This window comes from Eretmochelys imbricata, chromosome 1 (genome assembly GCF_965152235.1).
Source record: "Eretmochelys imbricata isolate rEreImb1 chromosome 1, rEreImb1.hap1, whole genome shotgun sequence".
NCBI lineage: Eukaryota > Metazoa > Chordata > Testudines > Cheloniidae > Eretmochelys > Eretmochelys imbricata.
In genome coordinates, this window is record NC_135572.1 from 136111190 (window position 1) to 136134156 (window position 22967).

Genomic DNA, 22967 nt, shown 5'->3' on the forward strand with positions numbered 1-22967 from the left:
TGTGTAATCAAAAAAATAATCTGGTGGAAATATTAAAAAAGCTTGGGGAGGCGGGGAGGAAATGTGGAGGTGTTAATTAATGGAATATTACATCAATCATGGCATCCATTATTACTCATTCAGCAGATCATCTTTTGTTTGGTTCTAGTCAAGTACGAATTGATGTCAGAATTCTGAATCATACTATCTGTGAAGTGACAAAGTACTCCATATAGATGGGACACTTCTCAAGCAGAGATTGTTGGTCATCCTGCTGATAAAAATCCCTGCCCATCAGCTGGAAACTTGGAGATTGTGGCAGGGAGGGGGAGAATAGTTAGGTCATCTAGTCCCTCTCATTGCCAGTGAAGGACTGCCATAAAGTGGATTTGACCAAAGCCTCATGTTTGTCACAAGTTTTAGATGATTAACAGCCAAAAAAGAGAAGGGAAGGGGCTCACTTTGCTACTTAATGTACATAATCTATTTTGAAGAATGAAGTTATAGATTTGGAGGGAGACTGTCAGAAGCATTCCAGAGATAATCTAGTAAATTAGGCAGACTTCCTTTTTCAGTCCAATATGATGTATTTGTTCTTTCTCTCTTCTCTCCTCCCCCCCCCCCCCCCCCCGCCTGAAACAATTCAGTCTTGTGGTAGAATTCATGGAGTGGCAGAGAGAAGCTGTCTGGCAAACTTCTTTATATATTTTATCAGATTAATTGCTTTTTTACAAGAAACATTTGTTTGTATTTAGCATATCTTCATGTTGTAAAGTAACCAGACACTGCCTCTTGAAGTGGGGGGAAATTATTCTTTAAGATGGAAAGACAGACATTTATGTATGTTTCCCAGCTAATTACTATATTCTGTGTGAGACAGAGGACTACCTATACAAGCTCCACAGTTAACTGTGGATTTCTAAAAATAACTAGCAGTAACACAAGTTTATTGGAAGAGCAGCATGTTGGGTTTTTTGTTGTAGGGTTTTTTTAATGAATAATCTTGACCTAGATCTGGAAATATTGATAGGATAGAAGGACTTGCATACAGTAGAACCCCATTTATCAGACCTTCCCTTAACTGGCTCTTCATGTTTACTGAACAACCAGGACTCCAGGGCCAGACTCAGGTGATCTCTCCTGTGGCTGCTAGATGGCGCTGCAGTGTCTCATTTTTCACATTCTCTGGTTTATCCACAATTCTGATTATTCAAGCTGGCCACAGTCCCAATTAGTCTGGATAAATGGGGTTTTGCTGTGTAGATATTGGATACAAGCTGGGTGAGGTAATATCAGTTATTGGACCAACTTTTGGTGCGATCTGAAAAAGAGCTCTGTGTAAGCTTGGAAGTTTGAGTCCCTCACCAACAAAAGTTGGTCCAATAACCGATATTAACTCACCCAGCTTGTCTCTCTCATATCCAGGGAAGGACCAACTCTTCTACAGCACTGCTTACGTGTATATGATTGCCAAGGTTTGGAATATTTGGATTCTGTCACTTCCTCTTACAACCCCATCAATTGTCTGTTAGCCAGCCTATGAAAGATATTTTATGATTGAAGTTAGGCATAAAACTACTGTTGATTATTTGTGCTCCTGCATTGTCAGGACCTGTTGTGAAAATATGTGCTCGAGTGTATGAAAATGTAAAAATACTTTGACTTATCCCATTGTAGTCAAAAAGAGGTCATTTTGAGATTTATTTAAAAGATGACACCCCTCTGGAAACTAAATTCTAATACTGGTTCAACTGTGGTTTTGAGTGGTATTTAAGAATAGTCCCTATTTCAGAAAGATTGAGATTGCCCTCTATATGCTCGCTGTCTTTATTAATACATAAGAGAGACCTGATTTTTTTTTATTTTATTTTATTTAAGATTGATTGAATATTGGTGTAACTTTTAAAGGAAAGTACAGTTTAGTTTTTTACAATCTTAATATGAAAAGGTATCAATCTTGTCAAAAATTTGTTATGCAGTGGCTAGAATTTAATATTTTAGAAGAGATTAGTATGTCCACAAGAGGTCACTCTTAGCATCTTATGAAATCTTTTGTAATTAAAAGTAGTGTGTAGATGAATGTTGTGAATTACTAACCAAGTGCTGAACATCAGAAAAGAGACATGGAGAATGAAATTAGTCAGGTCCTCCTCATTTACTCCAATATACAAGTGACTATAAGGTTAATTTAAAAAACCCACCTATGGTACTATGCATTTCAGTTGAAATGTGATTTTTAAATGTGCAGATCTTTTATATATTAAGGATTTTCTAATGTTATCAATACAATGTCATTTTGTATAGATAGCCTCAATTCTGAATTTACTTAACTCATCTAGTTGTGCTTAAATATTGCAACAATCTATTCGAACAGGGGTTCTCAACTTTTTTTCTTTCTGAGCCCCCCCGCTCTCTCCCCCCAAACATACTATAAAAACTCCATAGCCCACCTGTGCCACAACAACTGTTTTTCTGCATATCCAATAGATTAAAAGCCAGGACCAGCATTAGGGCATAGCAAGCAGGGCAGTTGCCTGGGATACCACACCACAGGAGCTCACATGAAGCTAAGTTGCTCAGGCTTCAGCTTCGGCCCCAGCGAGTCTACTAGCCCTGTTCTCTGGTTTATTTTGGCAGACCCCTGAAACCTGCTCACAGCCCCCCAGGGTGGCCCCAGACCTGTGGTCGAGAACCACTGTACTAGAAGCTTTTGAATAGTTGGCATGTATTGTGTATGCATAGCACTTGCCAACAAGATACTAACAAACCTAAACTTTTACTTGCCTGTATTTGTCTGTGCAATATTTGTTTCAAACTTAAATATTTTAGTTAGTTTTAAAAATATCCTTTTCTTGAAGTCAGCAGCCTATATAAATTTAGCCTTTAATATTAAGTTGGTGTTTAGCTGATGAGGTGGGTTTCTTAACTACATGTAGCTTTTCTAGTTTACTTCCTAATTAAAACATAACCTGTTCTTTCCATCTTCTTGCAATAGGACAACCCAGATGTCCCCTAGAGAGTAGTCTTTCTTTTGGAAAGGCCATCTAAATTTGTTTTCACTACCCCACAATGTCTTTGCTCTTTTTCAGCACTACAAGAAGAAAGGCCTGTTGCCTTCATATTAGGGGGACATCAGGGCTTGATGTATTGCAAAGTCTGCTTGTAGCACTAGGCTTTAAACAGTTAGTTGTTTGGATTGTGCTCAAGGCCAGTTCTCTGATTTTACAATGCTTTGTAGTAAACCTTTAAATATATATCTTTATAATACAAATATGAGTAGACCATGTTAAATTATAAACTTAATATATTATAACTGAACTACTGACTTAAATTCTGTTTGGGGTGTCTGGGTGGGGAGGAGGATGGGTAGTGAGAAATAATAACTGATCTGTATTTTTTCCAGATCCCCAGTGTAAAGGGTCAATGCCAAAAAACATTTTGAAGTGATGAATACTCTTCTCCATCCATATAAAAGCACTAGTGGATTATTAATTCTATGTGCCCCAAATATGGCTAAACATTCTTGTTCTCATTAAATATATTTGAATAGTGACCTTCTGTAAGGAAGGAGTTCAGTGCCTGAAAATTAGTCAGTCCAAAAGAAAAAAAAACCCTCATACATCTGGAAGAATGATTTTTGGATGTCTTATGCTACTGTGGCTGTAAGCCCCATTGCTTACAGAAGAGCAGCACTGGTGCTACTACCCACATCAATATTTTGTGATATTTTAAAATGTTGTTTTTGGTGTGTGTGAACTTTTTTCTTCAAATATAAAGACCGTTATTTCTACAGCAGGCACATGCAATTTCTTTTCCTCTTGTTTCTGAAAAGTGTATTTTAAAACATGTTTGAATCTTTCTTACAACTTAGGGTTACTTCAATCGCAGATCGACTGAATGTTGAATTTGCTCTGATTCACAAGGAAAGAAAGAAAGCTAATGAAGTGGACAGAATGGTCTTGGTTGGTGATGTGAAAGATAGGATAGCTATTCTTGTCGATGACATGGCTGACACATGTGGCACAATATGTCATGCAGCAGACAAGTAAGTATTGTTCCAAATTGACCCCATACCCCAGTGTATAGTCACCAGTCTGTTGCAAGCTGGCCAAATTGCTTGGTCCACTCCCCCCATGCTTCCATTTCTGTTGGGTCTGGATAGTGTCTAGTTTTTTTTTTTTTTCTAGGTCTGTAGGGCACACTTTTAGCCTCAAACCTCATGTCTGACTTCTTCCTTGGGACCTGGAGTGCCATCACCCTCAAAATCAGTGTCTGAGACCTACCAAGCTCCCTAGTTGCTTATACATGCTCTTAGAGCTCTGCCTAGCCTGTGATTTGAGTTTCTAGTTTGACCCCTTCAAGGACAACGTAGCAGAAAAGCAAGGAACATAGGCTTAGCAAAGAAATGTCTTAATCACAGTGGCTTTACATTTAAAGTATGTGAGAATTATAAATCTTTGAAAATAGAAGTTCTGGCATAAACTTTGCCCGAGTCTGATCCGACCCCTTCCAGGAATCTAAGGTCTGTCTGCATTTCAGATTGCAGAGTCCCTCTGGCAAGTCCTTTTCAGATTGGTGAAGGTCAAACCCCCGTGCACAGACCACAACCTCACTCTCTCTCTTAAATAGAGCCTCATGGTGCTATCTGCTCCCACCACACAAGGAGTTCTTGCCCCTTCTTGTGGGCTCCTGTATAGAGGAACTATTGTTCCATGATGGTAGGCCAGTACATGGGGAGAGTCAGTGGCCCTAGATTGCTTTGTCATGGCTTTTAATGCTCTTCAGTGAGGTGTCAAACGCTCTCCCTGAGCAATACTTCCATGCATAGCATAAGTCAGTGAAACTACTCACATGCATAAAGTTACTCATGCTTAAAAATTTGCAGGATTGGGACCTCAGGCTATAAATTCAGCAGAGCAGGGCAGCTTTTTTCCTGTGTGTTTATAGGACACCTAGCAGAACAGACCCCTCTTAGGAGCCTTTGCTATTACTATATATAAAGCGATGGGGTGTAAATTAGCTTTTACCACTCAGATTTTGGGGTCATTGTGGATAGATCTCTGAAAACATCAACTCAATATGCAGAGGCAGTCAAAAAAGCTAACCATGTTGGGAATCATTAAGAAAGGGATAGATAATCAGACAAAAAATATCCATATTGCCTCCATATAAATCAGTGGTTCTCAAACTTTTGCATTGGTGACCCTTTCACACAATAAACCTGTGAGTGTGCGCCCGTTTCGCCCCCCCCAAATGAAAAATACCTTTTTTTTTTATATTTGATACTTATAAATGCTGGAGAAGAAGCACGGTTTTGAGAGCTGATGGCTCACGACCTCCCACGTAATAACCTCACAACCCACAGTGTGAGAACCCCTGATATACCCACATCTTGAATACCATGTACAGATCTGGTCACGCCATCTCAAAGATATATTGGAATTGGAAAAGGTACAGAAAAGGGCAAGAAAAAGGATTAGGGGTATGGAACGCTTCTGTATGAGTAGGGATTAAGACTGCTGGGGCTTTTCAGCTTGGAAAAGAGACAACTAAGAGGGGATATGATAGAGATCTATAAAATCATGACTGGTGTGGAGAAAGTAAATAAGGAAATGTTGTTGTTTACTCCTTCTCATAACAAAGAACTAGAGGTCAAATGAAATTAATAGGCAGCAGGTTTAAAACTCACACAAGGAAGTATTTCTTCACACAATATACAGTCAACCTGTGGAACTCTTTGCCAGAGGATGTTGTGAAGGCAAGACTATAACCGGGTTCAAAAAAGAACTAGCTAAGTTGATGGAGGATAGGTCTGTCAATGGCTATTAGCCAGGATGGGCAGTGATGCAAAACCATGCTCTGAAGTTCCTAGCCTGTGTTTGCCAGATGCTAGGAATGGGCAGCAGAGTGATTACCTGTTCTGTTCATTCACTCTGAACCATTGGCCACTGTCCGAAGACAGGTTACTGGACTAGATGGACCGTTGGTCTGACCCAGTATGGCCGTTCTTATGTTCTTAGGATACAAATAATAAATGATAGTGTGGTGTGAAAAACACTTAGAAGAATTCTCAAGGAAAAATAATTTGGTTTTGTTTTGACTATTAGAAATCCTGCTTCATCTAATGCAACAATTCTGGGAAAGGACCTCTGCTCTAGTTTAGAGTTACAGCTCAAAGAGGTGCTCTCCTTATATACCTAGCCACCATTCTTTTTAGGCTGAGTAAATCAGATGGAGCTTTTAGAGTTTACTTCTTCCAAATTCACAAGATTTTTCTGAAGACCATTGTGAATAAATATCTGTAATGTGCAAAACCATAATTCTTTTCAATATGATATGTAATGCAAAGGTTTATTTTGCATTTTCTAGCTCACTTCAGATACTCGGTAATACAAACGTCTAAAAACAAAGCTAATTAACTTACTTTTCCACCCCTTATTCGAAAGGGGTCAGTACTGACTGAAAAAATGGTTCTTATCCTGACTAAGCAGATGGAAAGGGCTTTGTCTTGACAAACCAGGTTTTCAGCTAGCTTTGTTTTTAATCTATTGTCAGTGTATTTAAATAGACAGAACTGTAGTGTCTGTCTTGCCATCTCTAGAAAGAGTGTGATGAATCAAGTTGTTACTCCTGTAACAAAGCAGCCTTTGGCGGGATGCTACTGACCATCAATTCAGGACAAATTGCTTAGAGCAGAACAGTCACAGCCCAAGGCTGGGGGGTCGGTCCTTCACTAAGGCACACCAAACCAGCCAAACAGATGGGACTTCGGTTTTACCCCACTGGCTAACCAGAAGTCATACAGGCAATTCCTTCAGATGCTCCATTTTGCCAGTATCACCACCAGCACCACTCTGTAAGGGGGTGAATGCTTATGAAAACCAATACCCCAGAAAAGAGAAATGGTTCTCCTGATCCCAAAGGACAAAGCCCCAGACCCAGGTCAATACAGAAGTCAGATCTTACCCACAAATTACGCTGTTGCCAATCATTTAGAATCTAAAATCTAAAGGTTTATTCATAAAAAAAGAAATATAGATGAGAGTTAAAATTGGTTACATGGAATCAAATACACACAACAATTGCAAAGTTCTTAGTTCATAGAATATCATGGTTGGCAGGGACCTCAGGAGGTCATCTGGTCCAACCCCCTGCTGAAAGCAAGACAAATCCCAATTTTTGCCTCAGATCCCTAAATGGCCCCCTCAAGGATTGAACTCTCAACCCTGGGTTTAGCAGGCAGATGCTCAAACCACTGAGCTATCTTTCCTTCCCAGTTCTGGTTTGTTTCGGGCTTGATGGGATTACTGCTGATTTTAAGCCAGTTAAGTCTCTGGAGTACAAACATCCCAGCTTGGATGTGTTGTTCAGAGCTTCAGTTTCAAGCACAGTTCCTCCAGAGGTCAGAAGCAGGATTGAAGACTTAAATGGAGGGGTTTTCAGAGCCTTTTATATCCTCTGCCATGTGGAAGGAAACCCCTTAGTTCTTACTGTGGAAAATCACAGCAGCAAGATGGAGTTTGGAGTCACATGGCAAGTCACATGTTTATGCATGACTCAGTTTGCAGGTGGCAGCCATTGCTACCTTGAACATTCCCACAAAGGTTACTCGGATGTAGATTGGAGTCTCCCAAGGTCCATTGTCAGTGTTTCTTGATAGGACTATCCTGAGTAACTAAGTGCCCATTCTCAGAAGCTGACCAAATGCTTCTGATACTACTTAAAATCAAACACACTGAGATACAAGTACATAGCCAATATTTATAACTTCAAATACAAAAATGATACACACATACAGACAGCATAATCATAACCAGCAAATTACGACCTTTTCTTAGACACCTTACTTGACCTCCTTTGTACAAGATTTGATGCAACTATAGGACCTTGGTTGCAACAATGATCTCTACGGTCACACTTCATGTCAATAACGTCACAGCTCCATAAGGAGTAATTGGGAGGGGCCAGGCCAGTGGACTGCACCTGAGTATATATTTGACAAGTACCTGTCAAAGATGATCCAGGTAATACTTAGTCTTGCCATGAGTGCAGGGGACTGGATTAGATGGCCTCTTGAGGTCCCTTACAGTCCTATGATTCTGTTCTAATTAATTGACTGAAGCAAGAATCACTTAGCAAGACTATGGCTCCTAGTCTCAGATGTGGTGTTTGCCTCTAACAGTGTAGAGGAATTGGTAGAGTCTTCTTCCTATCTCCTACCCATCAAACTTACAAAAATACCATCTGCAGTTCTAAAACTTGAATCCAGTAGCTAAATGATTCTGTCTGATCCAGTTCTTCTTTGAGTGGCATCCCTAGGGTGTTCCACTCTGGTGCACAAATGCCCCCTGCTCCTTTGATCAGAGACTTCTAGCAGTGTCCGTTTGGTCTGTGCATGCTTTTAGTCAGTCTTGTGCCCTGTGCCGTTCTGTTATAGCATTTTATGGGTGAGCCACCCTCAATTCCTTCTCTACCACCTCGGCCTGAGACAGAAGTCTGGCAGTTGTCCCGTTGAGATTTCCTCAACTTAAACTATTAATAAGGAAAAATAAAAAGAGGCTAAAGTTTCATTAGTTACTAAGTAGTAATAGTATAGCTTCTTATTAAAAAGAAAAATATACTTTAAAAAAATTTTTCATTGTATTTAGTTCTGCTTTACTGGGAGGTTAAATGTTTGGCTGGCTTCAAATGTTTATCATGCCTGGAGGAGATCCTGGTTGGCAACAGGCACTCCCACTGCATCGTTACCTCAGGGAATCACATGTTGTACAGAAGTGCAAGTTTTGTCTGGCACTAAAATCAAGAGGCAGAAAAAACAGAGAAGGCTTCATCTCCTGATGGACAGCTCTCTCTGCCTGGCTTCTGACCTAGTCAAAGGCACCTCCTGTTTCTGAGTAAGTCTGCTGCCTCTGAGGCCCACACCTCCAGGGCTCTTAAGAGGAAGACCCAAGACTCCTGTCAAAGGAATATGCCTCTAGCACACTAGGTAGATAATCTACCTCTAAAAGCCAAGGTCATCCGTATTTTCAGCTGCTGTGGTGCCATTGGCTCACCAATCATGTATCAGTGAGATTACTGGTTCCTCTGTTACCCAGAGCATAGCTAGACTGAAAGACTCGTGCCTGGAGAGATCATTGGTACCCTTAATGGATCGAGGTGCCAAGAAGAACTTTCTCAGTACCAAAGAAACATGGAGTTCTGACTGTGCTTCCCTCTGAGCACCCTGAGACTTGCGGTACCATCAGTGCCTTCGGCCCCAATCACCTTGGTGCAGACTGCAGGCTCTTTACTGATCACACTCTTGGTACCTCAGGAGTTTTTTTTCCCCAGGACCTGGCTATATCAGAGATGTCCAATTCTCTGCTCCTCAGCATCAATGTGCTGTCGACGCAGAGGACATTGAGATCACCTAAAGTTCACTTGGTACTAATGGTTTCACCTCAGATCTCTCCTGGCACTCCACCATTCCAGACTGAGCTTGAGGAAGAGGATTCTGGTAAAGACCTTGCCTCGGAGTCTCAAGTGTCAATTCAGGATTCTCCCTTCACTTCTATAGAGGCCCCTTCCAGAAGCCTCTGGTAAAGCTGCAACTACTCATGACCCACAATTACCACCAACAGCTTGCTGGTACCAGCACCCCGGATGCCACTTCCTATGCCTTATTCGCCTCCTCGTTGGCCATATTGGGACCCTGGGAAGACCTATTACCCATTCACTTGCCTGTCTTCCATCCCAGACTGCATCTAGATAACAAGGAGGCACTGCTTTATCCCTTTATGGATACTAAAAACTGTTATACGTCTTGTTTCCTGGTTCCTCTCCTGTAGAGAGATGAGATGGGGCCTAATTGTCAAAAGTTCAATAGAGTGAAAACTGTAATGCATTAACAGGAGGAAGATCCTGACCTGCACAAATAGATGTCACTTTTAGCTGATTTGAGGAGTTCAGTAAAGCAATACTCTTATCCTGTGACTTCTGTTTATTTTTTTTCCCTTTTTTCTATCCCCAAATTTGAAGCTTGGAAAGAATTATGTCCTTTCTTCATTGTTTCCAAACATAATTGAGTCACAGGGGACAATAAAGATGTAGCCCATATCTCAAGTAATCATCACAGATGTTTGAAAATGTCCATTTCTAAATAGTTTATATATCAGTTCAAGTAAGTTGGATCTTCAGCAATCTACTTGGTTTAAACTTAAAAAATAGGTACTGAAATTCAGACTGTAGACTAACCTGGATTTAAAGTGTAACTATTTTAGATCATCACAATAGCTGCTGACACCCATTGACTTAGTTCACAATTATTCACCAGCAAGTGTAGTGTAGCAAGCTCACTGGGATGTATTTTTGGTCAGCCTTTCCTAATATTCATACTGACGCAGTTCAGGGCAACTGCACCTGTGCTTTCCCCGCAGGGGTCCAGCAGGGGCACCCACTCTAGGGTTCTGGCTCCCCAGCCGTCACCTGTTGGGTGGAGACCCACATCTCTCCCTCCCTCCTGACCATGGAATTTCCAAGTTGAGAAACTGAGAGTCAGTTTACCACTAGATTATTTATTCATGGTCTCTTCAATGGTTCAAACTGGGTACTGGAGACCAGCAGACCAAAAGAGAACATTGGAATAAACAAACAGCCAGACAATGGATCTCTTCCCCAGGTCAAGCTTCAAAGGGCTGATGACTGGAGGAATTATATTAGCATTCCCCATCCTCCTAAAGAAGTCACATATAATCTCATAACACATAAAAATTACACTTTTAATACACTGGACGTCAAAGGTGTTAAAGTTAAGCTTTATCGAGGGTATTGTGTTATTTGTCATGCATACAAGCTAGCATATGCTCAAAACTGTACTACACGATTTTACAAGAGTTATTACCTTTTTGTAGTCTATTGAAGAATCCATATGTAAACTGGATCTTAAATCAAGAGTATTTTGGTTTTGCTGTTTCCTAAATAACACTAGAATTTTGTGCTCGAACACATTGCAAACTTTTCTGTTTTTTGACCCATGTTTTTTAGGTTAGTGTCTGCTGGAGCCACTAAAGTTTATGCTATTCTGACTCATGGAATCTTCTCTGGCCCTGCTATCTCTCGGATCAATAATGCTGCATTTGAGGCTGTTGTAGTAACTAACACAATCCCACAGGATGAGAAAATGAAAAATTGTCCCAAGATTCAGGTACTGTGTGTGTTTTTGGTGTAGCTTTTCATCTGCTTGATAAAATGCAAATCTAGAATTCAGTTTCATAGATTCATAGATATTTAGGTCAGAAGGGACCATTATGATCATCTAGTCTGACCTCCTGCACAACGCAGGCCACAGAATTTCACCCACCACTCCTACAAAAAAAACCTCACACCTATATCTGTGCTATTGAAGTCCTCAAATTGTAGTTTAAAGACCTCAAGGAGCAGAGAATCCTCCAGCAAGTGACCCGTGCCCCATGCTACAGAGGAAGGCGAAAAACCTCCAGGGCCTCTTCCAATCTGCCCTGGAGGAAAATTCCTTCCCGACCCCAAATATGGCGATCAGCTAAACCCTGAGCATATGGGCAAGATTCATCAGCCAGATACTACAGAAAATTCTTTCCCAGGTAACTTGGATCTTACCCCATCTAAAACCCATCACAGGCCATTGGGCCTATTTACCATGAATATTTAATTACCAAAACCATGTTATCCCATCATACCATCTCCTCCATAAACTTATCGAGTTTAATCTTAAAGCAAGATAGATCTTTTGCCCCCACTACTTCCCTCGGAAGGCTATTCCAAAACTTCACTCCTCTGATGGTTAGAAACCTTCGTCTAATTTCTAATCTAAATTTCCTAGTGGCCAGTTTATATCCATTTGTTCTTGTGTCCACATTGGTACTGAGTTTAAATAATTCCTCTCCCTCTCTGGTATTTATCCCTCTGATATATTTATAGAGAGCAATCATATCTCCCCTCAGCCTTCTTTTAGTTAGGCTAAACAAGCCAAGCTCCCTGAGTCTCCTTTCATAAGACAAGTTTTCCATTCCTCGGATCATCCTAGTAGCCCTTCTCTGTACCTGTTCCAGTTTGAATTCATCCTTCTTAAACATGGGAGACCAGAACTGCACACAGTACTCCAGGTGAGGTCTCACCAGTGCCTTATATAACGGTACTAAAACCTCCTTATCCCTACTGGAAATACCTCTCCTGATGCATCCCAAGACGACATTAGCTTTTTTCACAGCCATATCACATTGGCAGCTCATAGTCATCCTATGATCAACCAATACTCCAAGGTCCTTTTCCTCCTCCGTTACTTCTAGTTGATGCGTCCCTAGCTTATAACTAAAATTCTTGTTATTAATCCCTAAATGCATGACCTTACACTTCTCACTATTAAATTTCATCCTATTCCTATTACTCCAGTTTACAAGGTCATCCAGATCCTCCTGTAGGGTATCCCTGTCCTTCTCTAAATTAGCAATACCTCCCAGCTTTGTATCATCTGCAAACTTTAGTAGCACACTCCCACTTTTTGTGCCCAGGTCAGTAATAAAAAGATTAAATAAGATTGGTCCCAAAACCGATCCCTGAGGAACTCCACTGGTAACCTCCCTCCAACTTGACAGTTCACCTTTCAGTAGGACCCGTTGTAGTCTCCCCTTTAACCAATTCCCTATCCACCTTTCAATATTCCTATTGATGCCCATCTTATCCAATTTAACTAATAATTCCCCATGTGGCACCGTATCAAACGCCTTACTAAAATCTAAGTAAATTAGATCCACTGCGTTTCCTTTATCTAAAAAATCTGTTACTTTCTCAAAGAAGGAGATCAGGTTGGTTTGGCACGATCTACCTTTTGTAAAACCATGTTGTATTTTGTCCCATTTACCATTGACTTCAATGTCCTTAACTACCTTCTCCTTCAAAATTTTTTCCAAGACCTTGCATACTACAGATGTCAAACTAACAGGCCTATAATTACTTGGATCACTTTTTTTCCCTTTCTTAAAAATAGGAACTATGTTAGCAATCCTCCAATCATACGGTACAACCCCTGAGTTTACAGATTCATTAAAAATTCTTGCTAATGGGCTTGCAATTTCTTGTGCCAATTCTTTTAATATTCTTGGATGAAGATTATCTGGGCCCCCCGATTTAGTCCCATTAAGCTGTTTGAGTTTCGCTTCTACCTCAGATATGGTGATGTCTACCTCCATATCCTCATTCCCATTTATCATGCTACCATTATCCCTAAGATCCTCTTTAGTCTTATTAAAGACTGAGGCAAAGTATTTGTTTAGATATTGGGCCATGCCTAGATTATCCTTGACCTCCACTCCATCCTCAGTTTTTAGCGGTCTCATCAGTTCTTGATGATAGGATCCCATGCCACTGACCTAGAAGATACTGTTCACAAATTTACTGGACAGTTGTCTTGTTTGTAGAACTTATTCCTAAATGACATTGAAGAATTTGCTATCCCTTTAAAATACCATTGTGAAATCTAGTCAGTTTTAAAAAGACTTCATATACTGCAGCTTCTCCTCCTCCTGCGGGGGAGGGTGGTTTAACTGGTGTGTCAAACTAAAATCCTCTTTTTTTTTTTTTTCTGCCAATGTACATCATGTTATGTTTGCATGTTAGAAATTAACATAATTCTGTTGAAGCCTTTGATTTGTTCCTTGTATTGATTGAGGTTATAGTTTAAAAATAACTATGAAATACCAGACTGCAGAAGTTACATTGTACCAAAAAATTTGAATGCATCTCAGGACAACCTCACAAAAAGCCTGGTGTTCCCTTGGAAGTTTCTTCTGGGGAAAGTACAGTTTTGGGTGGGGGGGTTGGTTTTGTTTTTTTAAGCTACTTAGTTTGAGAGCACCAAAAGACACCTTAAGTTCTGATATAATACAGTAGTCAATTGAATAAACTAAAGCCAATTTGGTATTAACAGAAACAAGACTTGCAGTAAAGATTTGTAGTTCTGTTAGAATTCTTTCAAGGAGACATTGCCATCTAGTGGCTAAAATGGTCAGGAAACTTGGATTGTATTCCTTGCTGTGTAGTTTTGGATTAATCTCTTAGTGCACAGTTCATCAATTTTTAAAATAGATATAGTAAGCAGTCCTCACAAGTGAGGTTTATCTAGTTAATGTTTGTAAAGCACTTTGAGTTCCTTAGAAGAAAGATGCTGTAAATTCTAATGGTCGCTAGTGTTAGTGGTATAGTAAATCGTATTTTCTTGATTGCTTTTAGGTTATTGACATTTCCATGATTCTGGCTGAGGCAATCCGAAGAACACACAATGGTGAATCCGTGTCCTATCTGTTCAGCCATGTTCCACTATAACTGCAAGAGATCAGTGGTTTCCTATTGGCTGTGTTCACTGTCACTGTTTTTTTTTAAATAATGCGACTCAACAATGAGATGACTCTCTTGGTAAAAAGCTTCAGCTCTTACATACTTAAAGATGTTTTTGTTTTCTAATTAATCTTTGTTCATTGTAAATGGGCAATACAACTCCATTTTGCAAAATCTCTTATGAATACACTTGAGGATTTTGAAGGGGAGGCTTCAATACTTACCTGTGACTTATTCCTACAGGTAACTTTTTGATTCTGTATTTGCCTACAGCAAGAGGGTCAATACCATTTCAAAACTTTATTTGTGGGGCTGCCAAAGGTAGTCCAATTTTAAAATATTTCATATTTAGTTTATATTTAATAAGTTGGATGGGCAATGATGTAGTTCTCCTGCTGTGTGATACTGAACCTTTGTCTAGGCTGTTAACTGAACGTTGGAAAAAGGGTCAAATAACAGTAAAATATTTTCTTTCTTTTAACTTGACAGATATTCTGTGGTAGCTTGATGCCCACCTACTTCATATACCTCATGATTAAAAATTGCTGGGCAAGTTCACTTTTTGTGGGGTCAGCATAACTGTAGATTAGAGATTAGTTGCTTGTGCTCTCTTCCTACTAAACTACTGCTTCAAATGTCTAATCTCTGAAGCTGGGACCACAGCCACCATTTCTCTGCATATGGTAGTTTCAAAATGTTACGCTTCGTTTGGAATGAAATGTGTCAATTATAGGCAACTTGTATGTATACCTTGGCCTTGCTAAAGTTTGATCTTTATTTACATCTTCAGTTTTGACCATGAGTCTGTCACTTTGTAGGTCTTTTCAACAAAAATTTGAGACTTCCATAACGCAATTAAAGTGAACTATTGACACAGTATATTCAGTGTGCTACATTTTGGAGCGTATGAAATTCCAAAGTTCAAACAGTGATTGTGTATGTGTGTAAAATGGGTTCTCTTTTTTTCCCCTCTGGAAAGTTCATTGCACTATATCATTCTGTTCTGCTCTATGTTGCTCAGCTGCAGTTTTCAGTTTTCCTGTTCATAGTTCAGTATTTGACATGTCAGCCAAACCTGTTATGTTAATACATCTGTTAACATGTAAATTTTAGTGGTCACTAGTATTAGTGGTATAGTAAAACATTTCTTAAAGCTTTCCCACCTCATTGCAGACAGTGGAGCTTGACCATTCTGTTAGGTGAGATCTTCATTGTTGTGCAGCTAACTGAGTGGTCTGGTTGCTCAACAGTCTTAGTTACTCAGTAACAAAGGAGCAAAAACCATTGTGAAAATAAGTTTGCAACTAAAATGTTGAGAGCCTTATCCTTAAGTACTGTTGGTAAATTCCTTTAGAAATTTTACAGGTTTATGACTAAATCAAAATTCTTACTCTTGAAGATTACAACTCCAAGTTCTAAAGGGACTTGACAACCTAAAAGCATAGAGAGCTTCAGTTGAGCTAAGATAACATTCATACACCTAGTTCATGGGAGGATATCCAGTTTTCCACCTGATGTAGTTAATTACAGTTTCATTTTCCATATCGTAGAAATGAGTCTCTTAATTGTTTTATTGTGGGGATTCCCCCCAAAAAAACTGACTTCTGCCAATCTTACCGTACTATGGTATAACTTTTAAATATGCTTGCTTTTTCTGTTGCATCTTAGGCAGTCTAATGTTCTAGTCCAGTGTTTACCTAATTCTAAGTCTGATTTAGTTTGGGTATGCCACCCCTTTTAGGGATTAAAAGCAGTCAAGTGGATTTTTTTAATCCGTAAGGAGAAGAATAGTGGTGGAGAGCACATCCATGTTAGTAATCCAAAGAAAATGCAATTCAGGTGTCTGTCTACTGAGAACTTCTAGCCCTGGTTTAATTTTCAAATCTTGTATTGTGACCGGATGAATTTGTTGCCTACCTGCTGCAGAAAAGGTTTTATAGAGAATTATTTAACCTCTTGTAGTCTTAATTTTAGAGATTTCTAGCTTTATCACATTGCAGTTAAGTCTACCCCAAAACTGACTGATTAGCCATGATCATACCAAACTTTCTTTTAACTTACCTCTTCTTTTGCTAGTATATGTAGTACCATAGACAATAACTGTTATCTTGCTCTGCAGATCAGGGCTCTGTTACAAATGAAATGTTGAACTGTTTTGCCACTACTATGCTCAAGTATTATTAATAAATCTTAAAACTGCTTGTGTTTACAGGTTGTTTTCTTATTTTCTTTTGTTGCACTGGTTTATGGAGACCACTTATTACAAGTACTGAGTTGGGGATGGAGGATGGGTGGAAAATATAGGCAGTGGTATTCTTCCAAGACCTGCTTACAAACTGTGCCCAGCCATCCTAGACACCAAAACAAGCCAGCCCTCAATTTGTGCAGACCTTCATAATAGGTTCATCCTTCTCCCTCTTCAAATGCTCTGACAAGCACGGAAATAGTTACAGTAACATTTAAATTATCATTATTGGGTATCTGATTAAACCTATGTGAACAGGGGCCATTTTTGCTTCTCAGGTTATGCATTTTAAAGTTTTTTTCAGCAAAAATGGTTCCTTTGTTTCTGATGTTAGGTGTGGGGCGGGGGGAAATAGTTTTACTCACTAACATTTTTCTTACTGGGTGGGTCAATGACAAGAGTGATTAAGAACAGTCATTGACCACTCATTACGCCAAGCTGATTCCACTGTCATGTCCTTTGGTGGTGTAAATTACCATAAAATGCATCTAGAAGACAGGCCAGCTGGTGGGTAGTTGAAGAGGTCTGCATACAAATACAGGTCGCTGTTCTTATGGATATTGGCCAGCAGCATGAGAGGCCTTCTCACAACAAATATGGGGCAGCACTCTGTTACTAAGTATCAGCAGCCTTGGCACTGTAGTTGCCTGTAAAGTCCCAGTAACAATATTCATATCTTTTAAGCTCTACATCAGAGGTGGGCAAACTATGGCCCGTGGGACTGTCCTGCCCAGCCCCTGAGCTCCCAGCTGGGGAGGCTAGTCCCCAGCCCCTCCCCTGCTGTCCCCACCACAGCCTCAGCTTGCTGCACTGCAAGCGCTCTGGGCAGCACAGCGGTGTGGCTGGCTCCAGCTGGGCAGTGTGACTGCCAGTCCCGCTGCTGTGAGCAGCATGATAAAGGCGTAGGGAGCGGGATGGTTGGATAAGGGGCAGGGAGTTCTGGGGGGGCAGTCAGGGGACAGAGAGCAGGGGGCAGTTGGATGGTTGGGAGTTCTGAGGGAGGCAGTCAGGGGTGGGAAGTGGGAGGGGATGGATGGGTGCGGGGGCCAGGCTGTTTGGGGAGGCACAGCTTTCCCTACCCAGCCCTCCATACAGTTTTGTAACCCCAATGTGGCCCTCAGGCCAAAAAGTTTGCCCACCCCTGTTCTACATCAACCAGCCTTGTGTGAGACAAGCGACACCAGACAGGAGCACAGTACTCTGTTGAATAGCCGAGGGCAAGGGCTGATGTTCTAAATATCCGGGTGCTTGCAAAAAAGGCAAAGTATCAGCCTACCTTTTTTTTTTTTTTAAAACCAGGAATAACAGTAAGTGTACAATAAATGTTTCTGGCAGAGTTGGGAACAGAGCTCAGGTCTCTAATATAGGAGATCCAAGCCTTATCCACTTAGCCACGTTATGTGGGTAGAAACTCTGGCAAGTCTCTGCACTTTAAAACTGAGATTACTCCTGCGGCTGTAACCTTTATCTGTTCCATAGCTAGTCAGCCACAGAGGAGAACAGCCTTCTACTGTTGCAAGCTAATATAATTACATGGTAGCGGTAGAGGTCTGTGGTACAGTTTTTGAGGTCCTGGTTTCAAACTCCGCTGATGACCCATGTGTAAGGTAACCATATTTATCCATGTGTGGCTGGCCCGAGTCCTTCCTGCCTACGCAGGACCAGCTTGACATCCCCCTCCCTGCCCCCCCATGGTCCTAGTCTGAGCGCCCCTGCTGTCCCCCTTCCACCTGCGGTCCAAGTCTGAGCCCCCCTGCTGCCTTCTTATGCATGGTGAAAATGATACTTGCAGCCTGCTTTCCCCACCAGTGGGTCAGTGTAGCCCCACTGCCTGGGGGAGCAGAGATCCTCCAACACAGGCTGAGTGGGGACCCCCTACCCCACAGCTGCCCCAGGCACTAGGCAGGGGCCACAGCAGGTATGTGGAGTAGTGTGCCGTGCTCCGGCTACTCACCTGTGCAAGGTAGGGGCACTGGCTGGAGGGTGCAGCAGAGCAGAAGCAGCAATGGGAGGGCAGGAGCACTCTCACTGCCTATCCCTGGCGCTGCTGTGGCCATGCTCATGCTGCTGACATTGGAGGAGGTGGCAAGGGAGATTCCAGCATAGCTGGCAACCAGACTTTGAGTATCTGGTCAATGTTTCTGACCAGACGCTGTCAGGTGCCCTTTCGACCAGACGTTTTGGTCGACATGGACACCTGGCAACCTTACACCCATCCCTACCCCTCTCTCACATATGGGGAGTGACCAACCAAACCCTCCCTGCCTGGTGCTCTTAGCCCTGCTGGGTCCCTGGAATGGGCCCCTATCTGCTACCCTATGTTGCATCTTCCCAGCCTGAGGTCACCACCTGCTCCCACTAACTAGCTGCCGCAGCGCACAGCCAGCAGGAAACAGGCTGGGGAGCGGGGGCTCTGCTGGCTGACAGCTAGCACACAGTGGGGGCTGTGCTGGCAGACCAGCAGGAGCAGTCCCCAGACTACATCTTCCTGCCACCAGCCTTGCACACCCATCCCCATTGTTGACACCCCCCCCCATTCCCTCCCGCCATTGCTGGGCGAGCGGCTGGCAAGCAGGGATCTGGCCCCCAGCAGGACCTGTTGGTACTGAAATCGGGGGGATGCAGAAAATACAAGACAATTTGCCTCTATTTAGCAAAAAATTAGGCACTTGGCAGAGGACTTAAATGCATTGACTGTCCTGTTAAAAACGGGCCATCTAGTCCCTACTTAAGTGGTGTAGTGTTACAGTTGTACATGACAGAACTTGGATTTCTTAAAACAAACAACCCTCTGGTAGGAACTTACTATACAAAACCACCCTGTGTTTTATTAAAAATTAGGCAGGCACGCAAGTTTGAAAACGCCAAAATTAAGATCTGTGTGGAATGTTAAGTTGTTTTGTGTATGCTTTATGGCAGTGTCTTCAATTACATGATCATGTACTATTCTTCCCCCCGCCCCCCCCCCCCCCCCCCCAGGACCCATGCCTTTCAGCGCTTACGTTGTGGACATGAAAAAATGTATTTCTGCATTCTTGTGGTAAAGACTCCTTGGGTATTTTCCTACTATGAATATGTACATGAATTTACAGTAAAAACAATAATCACCTAAGCCAGTACAACAAACATCATATTCAAAGGCCAGAAGGGACCATTGTGATCATCTCTGGCTTGTGCTATACAGAAGGTCAGACTACAACTTCTCCAAAATATTTCTAGAGCATATCGTTTTTAAAAAAAACACCCATTCTTGATTTTAAAAATGGTCAGCGGTGAATTTACCACCCCACCTTGTACAACTTCTCTCTTGTGTGGGGAAAATGTTGTGTAAACAGAGTCATTAGGGAAGACCAACAAACTGTACCTCTGTTGAGTGCCCCCACTGTCTGGGCAATGCACAGGTGGTCTTTAAGACAGGACTCATATAATAAAAGGCTTTATAGAGCAAAACCAACACTTTGAATTATGTCTAGAAACCAGTGCCATTGTTGAACATACATAATATGGTCACCTTAAGGTGTACTAAATAAATAAGATGCACTCAGTAATGTTTGAGTAGTCTTCAAGTACAGCCAAACTCTCCTGCAGATTGGATTTTTGCAGTAGCATGGATAAGAGGGGGCTGATGGAGCATTCTTGGTGACTGGTGGAAAAGGACTTGCCTCTGCAATTCATGTTCTTTCTTGGCTCAACAGCTCATATGTGATGACCTCTGTAGACTTGTTACAAGTATCACCTATATTCCCCAGGCTTTTCCTTGTAGAGGAGATGTGGGTTGACTGAGGAGGAGATTGAGAGAAGGATAACTGAGACAGGCTTGGAAAGATGTAGGAAATTCTGATTCATCTGTTTCACTATGGACCTGATATGGGACACTTACATAAAAACAATCTTAAAATATGTGAAATATGCTTAGCAGCTAGGATAGATGCTATAAATAAAATGTAGTAATATCCACATCTGAAACAAGATGTTGCACCCTCCTTACACACATGGTGCAGGGGAATTTTTGCTCTTAGGCTCCCCAGATACCAACTAACAGTAACAGCAGATGGGAATGCCTCTTCAGCCAAGGAAGGAATGCTCCTTTGCTATTCCTTCAGCTTTCCTTCCCTCCAGACAACCAGTAATACCTGTCTCCTACCCATGTTGCACTTAAGTAGACTTCATTCAAACCCCAGTCAAGTCTAGACAATAGGAAAGCCAATTAGCCGCACCATCCAGCTCTAGTAAATAGACAAAAGAGCTGCCGTTGTCTAAATCTGTATTCTGAGAGTGCCTCTCTGCATTTTAATGGGACAGTGGGACAGTGGAACAGTGATTCTGTAAGTGACTTTTTAATGAGGTGTTTGTCATCTTCCAGTGCAAACAGATTATTTGGGCCTGTACTTGGACAAATTTATGTATTGGGAAACGTATCAATTGTACAGCACAAAACCAAGTGGGTTAAATTCTTATTGCCATGGGCCTCAAACAGCTGAATTTGGACCATCAATCCTTTTTATTTATAGTGCAATATTATTTAATTCTGGGTTGTAGAAGCAAGCACTGAATTAATTATGTAGCTAAGTTTGTGTTTCTACACAGCTGGAGGTGAGGCTTCTGTAGTCTCATCTGGCCTATTATGTTTTCTCTTTTGTGTATTGTCTTGAGTATTTTTAGTTCTTATCACCACGATTTCTGTAACTGTTATCAGCCAGGATCCTACAGTTCCATAGTTATCTGCTGCAACCATTTGTTGTTGTTGTTTTTCTCCATTTTCCTATCCATTTCTCTTTGGGGTTCACAAGGTGCATCTGTCTATTTTGGTGTAAAGCTTTATTGTACTGTATATTCATCAAAAAACTAGCAAGATTTTTTTCTAAGAATTTGGTGACTACCTGTTAAATCACCTGGTAAGTATCATACTTTGAAGATTTTACCCTGTGTGACATTAGTACTGTAAATGGCTAAGTAAGAGCATGATGAAATTCAGGGGAAGGGGAACCTCTGGTCTCCAGTCCAACAGATGCAGGTGGCTTTATAGATGGGCACCCCTGAAAAACTGACAGTTGCTCATATCCATCAACTACTCTGTGACTAGTGTCACAGCAGTTAATGCTGCATAAACCTTTTAGGTCTCGGGCCTCTTGTGGATTGGTCAGCAGTTTTGGGTTTTTTTGTTTTGTTTTGGTGGAAATATGTTTTCTGTGTCTCCTTTCTTGGTTGTGCCCACTTTCATGGACGGAAAAGATATCCTCATAGAACAATGAGGGCACTTTTCTGCTGAGTAGGGAGAATTGGCCAGACATTTTATGAGCAGTGCTATGGATTCTTTGTCAACACAGAGCAGTCACGGCCTTATCTCCTCTCTCCACATGACACATTGCATGGGATTTAATTTGTCTACCTCAGATGGCTGAAAGGTTGTGTTGTCCTAGTGTGATTTAAAACTATGATTCCTAGAAGTGCTAGCAGCCTTATTTTCAGAGGTTCTGCACATTCCCAATTCCCATTGAATATAATGATTCAGTGCCTCTGAGAAGCATGCCTTAGGTCTGAAGTTCCAGACCACTGAGATAGCTTGTACGCTCTTTCTGTTTCTAAATCAGTATCATTCTCTATGTTGTGTGATGTTTGAAACATGTCTCACCCGGCGGGGTGGGGGAACTTTTCGTTTCACTAATGTGCCTTTCCAGTCACCAGGCAGTTTCAGTTGATGGTGAATTGAAACTTAAAAGCTACATGGTGGGTCACTGCCAAATTCAGTTTAGAAAAAAAAAAAATTAGAGAAATGAAATTAGCATAACTATGGTTTCCAAAAGGAAACTTGTTTGTACAGTAGTTAAAACGAGTTAAAATGGTGGCTATGTACTAAAGGGGATATTTTTAAAGGAGCATCTTTGAAAGTCAGTGAGCGTTGGGTGCTTAGCCGACATTTATGCCTTTGAAAATCTCCCCTAAATCAATAGGTTGCACAAAGCTTTTTTTAAACAGGCATGTAACTCTGCAGAGGTGGTTAACACTGTGACACTGACAGACCAGATGCCAGCTGTTGCCAAAGCTTTAGGACTCAACTGAGCACTGACAAATTCATTGCTGGAAACTAGTCTGGTTCACCTGTGTGATAATATGGTTAAAATGGGTATTGCACCTATAATAATATGTTTAGACTTTATGAAATGCTTGTAAGATGCTGCCTGCATGAATCTCACTTATAATATCTTTAGCACATGCTATAAGGTAATATTTAAGGGTTTTTTTGTTTTGTTTTGTAACTGTAAAAACATTTTCTCTGAAACTGTGAACCCAGTCCGGAGGATTATCTCCTGCCCACCAAGAAGGCCTGTCAAAACTAAATGGGCATTTGTGAGACATCACAATACAAAGACTGTTATTTTCCCCCTTACACCCATGA

The 22967-nt window shown here is 41.2% G+C and overlaps 1 protein-coding gene across 4 annotated transcripts in view; it reads left to right on the top strand.

Annotated features, from left to right (window-relative positions):
- PRPS2 (phosphoribosyl pyrophosphate synthetase 2) overlaps nucleotides 1-16534 on the top strand; it is a 40956-nt gene extending 24422 nt beyond the window's left edge. For all 4 annotated transcript variants that reach the window (XM_077815690.1, XM_077815699.1, XM_077815707.1 and 1 more), the window contains 3 exons: nucleotides 3851-4024; nucleotides 11002-11161; nucleotides 14221-16534. In XM_077815690.1, the coding sequence (XP_077671816.1) occupies nucleotides 3851-4024; nucleotides 11002-11161; nucleotides 14221-14313 (427 nt within the window). In that variant the 3' untranslated portion in view covers nucleotides 14314-16534. The remainder of the gene's footprint in view (nucleotides 1-3850; nucleotides 4025-11001; nucleotides 11162-14220) is intronic.
- Nucleotides 16535-22967: the final 6433 nt, after the last annotated feature.